General features: G+C 42.4%; 3 protein-coding genes across 3 annotated transcripts; 1 reads left to right on the top strand and 2 right to left on the bottom strand.

The window, feature by feature from the left end:
• The first annotated feature begins 2698 nt into the window (after window positions 1-2698).
• On the top strand, window positions 2699-3055 carry LOC123849683 (protein S100-A6-like). The gene has a single exon (XM_045882490.3). The coding sequence runs from the start codon at window positions 2751-2753 to the stop codon at window positions 3021-3023; it is 273 nt and encodes a 90-aa protein (XP_045738446.1). The 5' UTR covers window positions 2699-2750; the 3' UTR covers window positions 3024-3055.
• A 2317-nt stretch (window positions 3056-5372) lies between these two features.
• Window positions 5373-6214, bottom strand: LOC123850269 (interferon omega-1-like). The gene is given in 2 exon segments (XM_045883674.1): window positions 5373-5734; window positions 5737-6214. Coding segments are annotated over 2 exon segments (840 nt in total).
• Window positions 6215-9752: 3538 nt separating this feature from the next.
• On the bottom strand, window positions 9753-10316 carry LOC123850268 (interferon alpha-1/2-like). Its single transcript, XM_045883673.2, has one exon. It carries the CDS (start codon window positions 10314-10316, stop codon window positions 9753-9755), a length of 564 nt encoding a protein of 187 aa, XP_045739629.2.
• Window positions 10317-11972: the final 1656 nt, after the last annotated feature.

Below are 11972 nucleotides of genomic sequence, written 5' to 3'. Positions count from 1 at the left end.
AAAATTTTCAAAACTGCAAAATTTCAACTCGATTTTAAGCATTCACAACCAACAGTGGAGTTCTACAGATGCTTCCCCATGCCATTTCCTGAACAGAGTACCATATCTTCAAGCCTTAAGAGAGTAAGGTTTTTCAAAGGCAGAAAAAAGAGACCACACAACATATCCAAACAAAAGAAAGCTGACCAAGTCTTAGTATTCTAAATGCTTTTTATACACTACTTCCTTGAAGGCACTAAAATCTTTGCTGCTTTAGTTCAATAGCTTTCATCCAGTTCAGGCAAACACATTCACAGGCATACATGTATGAATGACACAGAATGGCTTCTGGACCAGCTAACCCAGATTCTCCCAGTGTTCACAGATGTTTCAACCAAGGTTATTTGGTGACCTTCTAAATAGTCAAGTGGCATTGACTACATCCCCCCATTCTCCAGCCCATTCCCTCGACATTGTTCTCCTATACTAAGCATTGCCTCACTTAGGATGGATGTGGCTGTAAACACATGTGCTATTCCATGGTGCTTCCTAAACCTCAGCTTGCCTGGACATATTTCCATCTTTCTTTTGTAGATATGACCGAAGGAATCGTTTAAATAAGAAGCAGTATCAGAATGAGATCGATATACATCAGCTGAGAGCTTGCCAGGTCTATGACTCAAGCTGAGCAATTTTATTATGCACAGTCTCCTTTTCTAGTTCTTGTCTATAAAAGCATGTCCAGCTCTTTACTGGTCCATGTTCCCAAACTGTTACAATAAAAATGGGGGCTACTCATTCTTTGACTTACTCCAGCCAAGGGCCAGTCAACAGCTTTGGGGATAAGGATGAGGAGGCTGGGGGAGGGAGATTATACTTACTATTGATTCATCTACTTTATCCTAGTAAGTGGGGAAAGTGTAATACTCAGAAATCAAAATATTCTTTAAGTCAAAATTTAGCCATCAATAAGAAATTTTCTCTAACTCAGTGTGATTTTAATTTAAAAAACTCAATATTAACTCATAATTCACAATCCTTGCAAATCTTGCTTCTTCCACCAGACCTAACATTTACTCCATTTTTTCTGTCATCCCCTCTGTCCACACACGTACACCTTCCTCAAGATAATAATTACAAACTTTACTTCAAGAAATATCCTATGTTTTGTATATATCAACACTAACCTGGGGAGGTCACCTTATTTTAGTTCAAGGAAAAAGACAGACATAAGGTCTCCTGCCCAGGGCACAGGTGAGCACACTGAGCATACCCTTGCTCTTTTGGATCCATTCTTCCTACTTCTTTGCCCAAAATATTCCCTCCTGTCCAACATAAAAATCCCATTGGCTTGCTTTAGCTTCTTTCCAGTTCTGCTTTTCTTTCTAGGCAATGCATCATCCTGAACACACAGGATAAAGAATCAATCAGACAAATTCAGGATTTTCTTTGGAGAGAGTCCCTAAGATAAGAAAGAGAGTGAATGAATTTTCCCATGTTAGTAATTTCTGTTTCTGTTGCTACCTAATAAGCTTTTTTTCCTCTTGTGTCTTTATGTACAACACATAATAATTATGTGTTGTTGAATGAATGAATGAATGAATGAATGAATGAATGAATGAATAAATACAAATAAATGAGGAGTATCAGGATCTTGGCAGGAGTGGTAGTGATTAAGCACTGCACATGAACTGACAACCTTTGAAGGCCACCGCTTGTAGATGCTGAAGATACTCGGGGAGATTTTTCTAGTAGTCTGCCCATGTTCTCTGAGATTTCAGAGTATCAGGGGAGGCCATTCCGTGCTACAGCATCTCTGGTATGGGAGAAACCTCTCAGGTGGTGGTAACATTCTTGGAGTTGTCAAAATGAGCCATCTATTTTTGCCTTTAAGTGAGTTCAATCTTCATCTTCAAATACACTTAGAGCTCTCTTAGAGCTAGAATATTTTGTTACAGCATTTATGTTAAGTGCCTGGAGATTCTCCCTCATCCTAAGAACTTAATGTATCTATTGGTCCTGAACAAAAATGCTTCACTGAGATTCCACCCCAGAGTCAGTCTGGGAAATATAAGTGTTCCTGGTTTCTCGTGTAGGTCTCTCCTGGAAAAACATCACCTCTCTTGCACTTTATGTTTTCATTGACTCAGATACAAAAATTGAACACATGAACACATAACTTTTGAGAAATTCCATGCATTGGGATGGCTGGGTGGCTCAGTCAGTTAAGTGTCTGCTTTCAGCTCAGGTCATCATCCCAGGGTCCTGGGATCGAGTCCTGCATCGGGCTCCTTGCTCAGCAGGGAGTTGCCTCTCTCTCTGCCTTCCGCTCCCCCTGCTTGTGCGCTCTCTCCCTCTCTTTCTCACTCCCTCTCTGACAAATAAATAAATAAAATCTTTTTTAAAAATTGCATGCATTGTTACAAAATAAAGTTATTATACATGGTAATGAAAACATTGTTCTATAAAATATAAATACCAAGCGCAAAATAAAATATGTAAAAACAAATTTAAACCTGTCAGATAATTCATATTTCTCTGCTCTTAAGGTCACTATTATTGATTCCAGGTTTCAGTTTTCAGTTGGTAGCGCACCTTCTAAAATGCATAACCACCTGGACTTTGTATAAAATCATTTGTCGCTGTTTTGTGAGAGCCTAGTTCTCTTCCGTTTTTCCTTAGTTTTCTTTTTTTTTTTTCCAAATAAAAGGTGGGTTTTGTGGGTCCCTGGACGCTCTCCCGGTCAAGCGCTCTGAGCCCAGTGCCCAGCCATGGCGTGCCCCCTGGATCAGACCATTGGCCTCCTCGTGGCCATCTTCCATAAATACTCGGGCAGGGAAGATGACAAGAACACTCTGAGCAAGAAGGAGCTGATGGAGCTGATCCAGAAAGAGCTCACCATTGGTGCGAAGCTGCAGGATGCTGACATTGCAAAGCTGATGGACGACCTGGACCGGAACAAGGACCAGGTGGTGAACTTCCAGGAATATGTCACCTTCCTGGGAGCCTTGGCTTTGATCTACAATGATGCCCTCAAGGGCTGAAAATAAATCAGGAAGGTGGAGACACCCTCCATGTCTAAGTCAACTCCAGTGGTGGGTAACTGTTCAATAAATATCTTTTTTTGGTAAAAAAAAAAAAGATGGGTTTTGGGTTTTTTTCTTAAGATCCTATTTATTTATCTGAGAGAGAAAGCACAAGTCGGGTGTGGGGGAGTAGACTCTCCTTGTAGCAGGGAGCCCAACGTGGGGCTCAATCCCAGGACCCAAAGATCATGACCCAAGCCGGAGGCATATATGCAACCAACTGAACCACCCAGGCACCCCTTCCTTAGTTTTCTTTACAGGTTTGTTAATGAAGAGAAAGCACCTGCTGATTACCACTATGACAATTGCTTAAACACAGAGATGTTAACCCACATTTTCCCGGAAGTAACACCTTATTTCTCTCCTCCACAAACAAGCTTAGAGAGATAATCTTCTATATGTGGTATCCCTAATTCTCATTCTTGTGTTTCCTCTTCAACCTACACCTATCTGGTTTCTGCCCCATTAATTCCACTAAACTAGAACCATGCTAAGGTCACCAGTGGTGTCTGCTTGCAGGTCCACTGGGACAGTTCATCCACACCTGCCCCACAAGCAACACTCTGACCCATATTCCCTTCAGGAGTCTTGTCCCCATGTGACCTTTCAACTGCACTGGCCCCTCCTGCCTCAGTGCCCTTGCAGACTTTCCTCTGCCTGCCCGTTAAATGTTGAGGGTCTGCAAGACTACATTTGGGCCTCTTCTCATTGTCCTCTCTACTTAGAAAATGACTACATCCATTCCCTTGCCCTCATTCGCAGATACTCAATAAGGAATCGCAAATTGACACCTCCCTCATGGCATTCCTATAAATTCTAGACCCACATTCCCAAATGCCAGTAAGACTTCTGCATTTATATGTCTCCCAGGCACCTTAGAAAGGACATCTAATATTATTTTTCCGTTCCAGCGTCATTTGTATCTAAAGCTTCTTGTGTAGGGATGCCTGGGTGTCTCAGTCAGTTAGGTGTCTGACTCTTGATTTTGACTCAGGTCATGATCTCAGGATTGTGAAATGGAGCCCTGGGTCAGGCTCTGCGCTGGGTGTGGAGCCTGCTTGAGATTCACTCTCTCCCTCTCACTCTGCCTCTACCCCCTTCTCCCGCTCTAAAAATAAATAAATAAATACATAAAAATAAAGTTGCTTGTGTAAGAACATCATTTTCCTTTACTTCTCTTTGTAGTTTTTAACATAATTGAAAATGAAATAAACGTTAGTACCATTTTTATGTATCCCTCCCTGTGAGACTAAGTTTCAACACAGAAAGAACTACATGTGCTTTATTTATCTCTAGTTTTTTTTTTTCATTAAAAAAAAAAATATTTTATTTATTTATTTATTTATTTATTTATTTATTTATTTATTTGAGGAGGGTACACAGGCAGAGGGAGGAATCTCAAGCAGACTCTCTGCTGAGTGTGGAGCCTGACCTGGGGCTTGATCTCACAACTCTGAGATCATGACCTGAGCCAAAATGAAGAGTCTGAGGCTTACTGACTGAGCCACCCAGGTGCCCTTTTTCCCTTTTTTTTTTTTTTAAGATTTTATTTTTAAGTAATCTCCACACCCACCGTGGGGATTGAACTCACAACTCTGAGATCAAGAGCTGCCTTTCTTCTGACTGAACAAGCCAGGTGCCCCAGTTCACCTCTAGTTCTCGACCACAATTACACATTTGTCATTTAGATACTCTATTTTGACGTATACTCTGAATGGAATGAATGAGTAAATAAATTTTACTATCTGTTCTTCAATAACATTTACAAAACGATTTGGATTTGGATTTTAGAACAATCCAGTAAGTTTTCTTGGTAAGTATTTAATATATAAAACAAAGTGCAAATTTAATAACATGAAAAGGTAAATACATTTTGTAAATTTTAATGCAGTGAAAAGATAAACATTTCGTTATATATCATTTCTGATCTATAAATGTGATAGGTGCAAGAAGAAATGAGTGAATGAATGAATGAATGAGCCAGAAAGTATCAGGGCAGTCATCTCTTAGGAATTAATGATCCTGAAGCTGGATTTTTTTAACATTTTTTTAAGATTTTATTTATTTATTTGACAGTGAGAGATACAGCGAGAGAGGGAACACAAGCAGGGGGAGTGGCAGAGGGAGAAGCAGGCTCCCCACTGAGCAGGGAGCCCGATGTGGGACTCGATCCCAGGACCCCGGGATCATGACCTGAGCCGAAGGCAGACGCTTAATGACTGAGCCACCCAGGTGCCCCTTTTTAACATATTCTTGCTTCATACTATTCACGAAATATTTGCTGAATTAAATTCAATAACTTCTCTACTAAGGCAGAAATGAGAGCCCCTTGCAGTGGTGACCAGACGTAGGTGCGGGGCGGGATACGGCAAATTTGTCCGTGAGAGTCATTTCAAGATGACCCCAGGTCCCTTCCCTAATTCCTAACCTATCTTGGAAGTTGTTGGATGAAGACAAGGATCTCACGATTTCCGCTCTGACAATTTCCCAGGCGCAGTCGCTGTACTTCTTCTCTTCCAGGAGACGGATTTCCCGGAAGTACCTCTTCAGGGCCAGTGTCGGGCGGTCCATTCCCAGGGCACAATCTTCCCGTCCCACAGCCCGCAGCAAGCAGGTGTCCAGGTCTGGCAGCCGCCGATGGAGGCCGGAACGCAGCTGGTCCAGCAGGGGGAGCTCCAGGCAGCCGAGGCGTGCTCGGCGAGGCGGAGGTTGAAGGAGGGCGGGAGCAGCTCCTGGAGGACGGACGTAGCCTGGGCCTTCTGCAGCTGGCTGCCCTCCACCATCTCCCGCGGGAGTCTGAAGGCGTTGCTGTCCTGCAGACAGAAGAGAGGGGACAGTCTCCTTGCGTGGCTCAGAAGCGCGAAGTGCTCCCTGCTCACCAGCGCGTGGCTCCGAGGCAGGGCCCAGCCCCGAGAGCCCTCAGGGCCGCAGGTGAGCACCCCCGGGGCGGGAGCAGAGTGTGCAGGAGGGCCGCGGGGAAGACGAGGCTGCCGCTGGTCCGGCCGGGCTGGGCGTCTGGTGAACTCGGAGCCGAGGTTCTCTGAAGACAGGCTTTCCCAGCATGGCTTTTCAGTGGGGAACGCAGAAATTTTCACTTTCTGAACGTTCCTCTTCGCTTTTACTTCCTTTTTTTGTTTGTTTGTTTTCATTTATGTATTCTCCCTATTATCTAAGAAGATGTGTTCCACCTAGATCATTACTTTCACAACAGAAGCTGATTTTCCCAGTAAACTTACAATGGGTCCATCCACGTGGATACTTCTCGGCCAAATGAGAGACATCTTTGTCCTGAAGACTGAGGTGGTGTAGGTATGTATGGACTGAATACTCACACACCTACACACATATCTATTTTACTATAGAACTTTGCTCTTCTTTGTGTGAGGACAAAATTTGGCCTTGATTCTGGACGAAGTGTTTACCCTCCTTCCCTTACACAGGGAGACGGGCTCCTTGGTCTCTATGGATTTGAATCTTGTTAGGTACCGACCAAACCAGGTATGGTACAGAAGCTCTCTAGAACCAGAACTGAGTTTTATTTACTGTTATATTCACAACAGAGGCTTATGGTAATGAGTGAAAGACTCTCCAATTTTTCTCTTCATTCTAGAAATAATTCATGCAGGTCCATGTGGTTATGTTCACTGGGGCCTCAGGGGCAGGGCTCGTACAGACACTGTCCTTTCTCTGTCATTTTATAAACTGTCTACACTGCTCCTAGGCTGTGCCAGTGTCCCCAGCAGGAAGCCTGGTTCTTGTCTGGATGTGGAGGTGTGAAGATTCTAATTCCAGATAATTGGATTTTCCTAGCCACACCTCCCTGACAAGGTAGTTATCACCTCTACTAACATTTTTCCTCTGGAGTGACTGAGTGTCTTCCACCCAGGCTCTCCTGGACTCACTCCCTGAGGGCAGGCTCAGCATGTCCTGAGGACTTTAGATGCCCCTACTGTGCAGGGGCTGGTTTCCTTGTCAGCAAAGCAATGACTGGCCCTGGATCCTTGCCCTTGCCCCTGGAGTGTTTGTGCTGGGGACCCTAGCTCTCGGTGCTGACCTCCTCCTCTCCTGACCAGGTATCAAAAGTGTCAACAGCCCTTAGATGCTGAGGGTGAATGTGTGTTTTGTCAAACTGGAGGAAAGACCCAATTGTAATCATTTTGCCTTGAGTAAGGGAATACATTTATTTGCCACCACAGTTCTTACTTTTCAATTTTTTCATTTTTTTAAAGTAGGCTCCACACACAGGGCAGAGCCCAACGTGGGGCTTGAACTCACACTCTGAGATCAAGACCTGAGCTGAGATCAAGAGTCGGGTGCTCAACCAATTGAGCCACCCAGGTGTTCCTATTGTTCAATCTTTTACTTAAATTCCTGAACACTCATTAGTCTCCCCTTTGGAGGTCAGTTACTGAAGCGTAGGACACACAGTTCTGAAGAGGATAAGAGGATACCTACCACATTTTAAGTCGTTCCTTTATGGAAGATGCAATGCTAGGTGCCTTTAAAGTGCATGAGTTCAGTTAATATTCACAATATTCTGTTATACTTGTTAAATCTGTTTTTACTCCTGAGTTATATACAACTCACTCTTCTATGGATTTCCATGACTCATGTTGTATTTTCAGCTGATTTTGACCAAATTTTTTTTCTTTGCTTTAAATATTAAGAAAGAGAATGTCTGAACAGCTTGCCACTCTCATTTTTGAAGAAAGTCTGTCAGTCTTCATGTGCATGAGTACTTTGTTATTCGGAGATGCACTAAAGATTGTGATGTTCATAAAATTAGGTAACATTACCAGTGAGTAACAGAAAAAGATTCTTATCATATCAAACTCTCTAGAAAAAGAAATGCGGTATAATGCTGCTGTAGTAAACAGGATCACAATGAGAAGTTAAGGAACATAATTAATAAAGCCAGTCATTCCAGGAACTTTTTTTTTTATCAGTAGTAATAGATAATTTGATGAAGGATTGAATGAGTTATCTATTCCTGCCTAGTGAATTCTTAAAGCTGAGCAACTTTGATATACAAGGTAGTAAGAACCAAGACAGGATAAACCATTGTCAGTAATTAAGTCATGATTCACACTAAATACAATATTAAACCCATTAATAAGATTTGCCAGAACATCAATTCCATGAAATCACTCCAGAAGAAACATACAGCATAAAAGGGCAAACTATGCACAGAAAAACGAACCCCATTATTCCCAGATCCCATGCCATATTCTTCTCCACTTCAGATCCACTGACTTCTCTTATTTATGCTCCCATCAGCTCCAGTGTGGTCTCTGCTTATGATTCCACCCAACCAACTGTCATGAGGTCAGCAAAGGCATCTAGTTTTCTGACACGCCAGGCAGTTTCAATCCACATCTTCCAGGAATCCACTGATGGTCTTCGAAGCACATTTATGTCCTTAAATATACTCATCGGCATCCTCTCTTATTATCCACGTACTGTATGGCCATGAGTCCACTGTCTCCTTGTGGCTCTTCTCTCCCCTCCCTTCAATGGTTGGAGAGCCTCAGAATCAAGTTTATGTCTATCACACTACACGGTCTCCCCACATGAACACCTCTGTTTCTGGCATTCCCTGCTAGATATGGACCTCAGCCATGGCATTTCTTGTCAAATGCAAGATCACCTCTCCCCTGACACTGGACATTTGTGCCTCCATGTCTACCAGTCACCTGTCCAGGGGTCCACACCTTTTATTTGTACTTTCTGACCACCTCCATTTTGGCACCAGGTGAGAGAATTCACTTCCTTCCCTTCTTTATTATAACACCAAGTCTGAGGAATGTTTTTAGATTCCTATACCTATAATAATGAAAGATATAGACATCAGGAACTGTATTTATTGTGTCCTATAGCCTAAGGATAACATGCAAGTTGTCTTACAGGAAGTGAGTTGTTATTTCCAATGTTAATGTAGTATGATGGGTAAATGCATTGCCATCCAATTTTCAATCAAGTTGCACAATTAGACTTAGTGTTACTCTTTTAAAAGAATGCCAGTAGTAAAAGTTCAATAAAGAGGGGCACCTGGGTGGCTCAGTTGATTAAGTGTCAGGCTTCGGATCATGTCATGATCTCGGGGTCCTGAGATGGAGCCCTACCTTGGGCTCCCTGCTCAGCAAGAAGTCTGCTCTTCCCTCTCCCTCTCCCCCTTGCCCCTGCTTCTGATCTCTCTCTCTCTCTCTCTCACTCTCAAGTTAATAAAATCTTGGGGTCCTGGGATCAAGCCCCATTTCAGTCTCCCACTGAGCGAGGAAACTGCTTCTCCTTCTCTCTCTGTGTGCCCTCTCTCTGTCTCTCTCAAATAAATAAATAAAATCTTTAAAATGAATAAATAAATAAAAAAACCATTCAATAAAGAAAAAAGTGATAAACTGATTAAATATTAAAAATATATTTTATTATATTCTGCAATGTAAAGGTGCACATATTATATGAAAATCTGAATCTTATAAATATTAACAAAAATAAATATTTAAATATATAAATACATGAACATGGTCATCTGTAAGCAAATACTGCTTGCATGGTTCACATGTTCAGAAAAAACTTGAAAAATTGACTGTTCATGTCACCATAACAGCAAAAGTGACAGTCTTTGACACAGCAGAACAAGGGAAAGTATGATTATTAGTCAATGAAAATCATTTTATGTTGAAATGGGTCTCATTTCTTGCTCCTTAATCTTTCTTGCAAGATCGTTGATGAAAACAAGGAGCTCGTGACTTCTGCTCTGACAATCTCCCAGGCACAAGGGCTGTATTGCTTCTCTTGCAGATAGAGGGAGATTCTTTGGAAGTAGTTCCTCAGGATCGAGTCCACATTCATGAGGGGAGTCTCTGCCCGCTCCGCCTCCTGCATGGGACAGGCTTCCAGGTCGGTCAGCTGCTCAGAAAGTCCCGAGCAGAACTCCTCTAGGAGGGTCTCGTTCCAAGCAGCAGATGGGGCCTCTGTGCAGAAGAGGTGGAAGATCTTCTGGTTCATCACATGGACGACAGAGAGGGCTTGAGCCTTCTGCAACTGCTTGCCATCAAGCACCTCCTGGGGGAAGGCAAAGTCACTTGTGTACTTGTCACAAGAGCTAGCAGACATTCTCCTCATTTGTCCCAGGAGCGTCAAGGCCCTCCAGGCGAACAGGCCATGGCTCTGAGGCAGCTCACATCCCAGAGAGCAGAGGGAGCTGCAGCTGAGCACCACCAGGGCCACCAAGAAGGAAAAGGGCAGGGCCATTGGGGATCCTGCAGATGCTGCTGGCCTGGCTGGGGTGGGCAAGTCTGGGAACCGTGGCTCTAGGTTCTCTGAACATCTTCCCTTGTGTGTGTGGCTTAAGTAGGGGACATGGGAGTTTTCAATTTCTGAACGTTGCCCTTACTTTCTACTTCTCTTTTTGCTTTCCTTTCTGCACTTTCTCCTTGGGTTTGGAGCATGGGTTTCTCAACCGATTCTTTTTCTTATTGCCCCCTCCGTTTACAGTGTTTTGAATGTTTATGTAATTGAAACTTCCAAGAAAACTCAGTAACACAGACCTGCGGTCTATATAGTTATGTATGTATAGCTCTGCTTTATATATAAAAAAGAAACTGTCCATTTTACTGTGTTTATTTAATTCAGGGTGAAGAATGACTAGAAAGCTCAAATAAAGCTCAATTTTAAATCTCCTGAACCTTCACTGGATAACTCAATTTGATTCGTGACCTCCAATTTATTACTTATTTCAATGGCAATATAAAAGTACAATGGAAATTAAGAATTTCTACAAAGACATAATAATGATATCAATAGGGCGCCTGGGTGGCTCAGTCAGTTAAGCGACTGCCTTCGGCTCAGGTCATGATCCCAGGGTCCTGGGATCAAGTCCCACATCGGGCTCCCTGCTCTGTGGGGAGCCTGCTTCTCCCTCTCCCCCTCCCCCTGCTTGTGTTCCCTCTCTCACTGTGTCTCTCTCTGTCAAATAAATAAATAAATAATTAAAAAAAATAATGATATCAATATACTTAAATATTTAGAATCATTCCAAATTGCTAATGAAAAATTAAATCCTTTATTGGACATTTGTTTTTAGTGTACTGTATTTACATGGCCTCAATGAGAAAATAATTTTTAACTTCACTTGCTGCTTGATACTCATCAAGTTATTCTCAAAATATTTTTTCTATTTTACACTATATAGAATTACTGATGTGTTGAATAAGTTTTTCAGAATTAAATTATAAAGTATTATCTATTTGTATTTATTTCCAAAGCCTGCACCACAACAAGGCTCACACATCAGCAATGTCGACCACATAGCCAATGACAGCTCACAAGTAAGCAAAGATCACCTCTCCAGGTAAGACATCGATTTCCAGGAAATGATGGAGAAAAAGTGCTCCAAACCCAGATTATTCCTGTTATTCCTAGGTGGGGCATTATCTTGCAGACATTTTGTGTATCTTCCACAAATTCCATGTCCATGCTTCTTGTGTGATACGGAAGAAAACCCAATGAAAGACAATAAATACTGAGGATGAGGTTTTGTGAGACCACTCCAAGGCTGAGCTTTGGCATACCACACACCTTGGAATATTGAAGACTTGTTCCCAACCCTAAGAACTACTTGGTACATTGTTGGAAGCAACTGTAACAACTGTTCCCTCTGGTGGGGGGATGCTGGTGATGGGAGAGACTGTGCAGTTACAGAACAGGGAGGATGGAAAAAAACTCAGGACCTTCTACTAAATTTGGCTGTGAACATAACTGCTCTTTTTTAGAAAAAAAAAAGTATATTTTTGTAGAAGTTCATAAAAAGCCATGGAAATTGGCTTATTCCACTCGCAGAGTCAGTTCATTCCAGGAAAGAGCCTTTTTTGCCCCGGAAGAAGCTATCCCACCAGGGACAGACTTCTA

Source organism: Mirounga angustirostris, unplaced genomic scaffold (assembly GCF_029215605.1).
Source record: "Mirounga angustirostris isolate CCGP_5_RB_7025 unplaced genomic scaffold, mMirAng1.0.hap1 SCAF_15, whole genome shotgun sequence".
NCBI classification, from domain to species: domain Eukaryota; kingdom Metazoa; phylum Chordata; class Mammalia; order Carnivora; family Phocidae; genus Mirounga; species Mirounga angustirostris.
The sequence above is the reverse complement of the archived record's forward strand: the minus strand, read 5'-3'. Positions and strand labels throughout refer to the sequence as shown.

Coding starts and splice junctions, on each gene's coding strand:
- LOC123849683 (XM_045882490.3), top strand. CDS start 2,751: ATGGCGTGCCCCCTGGATCAGACCATTGGCCTCCTCGTGGCCATCTTC.
- LOC123850268 (XM_045883673.2), bottom strand. CDS start 10,316: ATGGCCCTGCCCTTTTCCTTCTTGGTGGCCCTGGTGGTGCTCAGCTGC.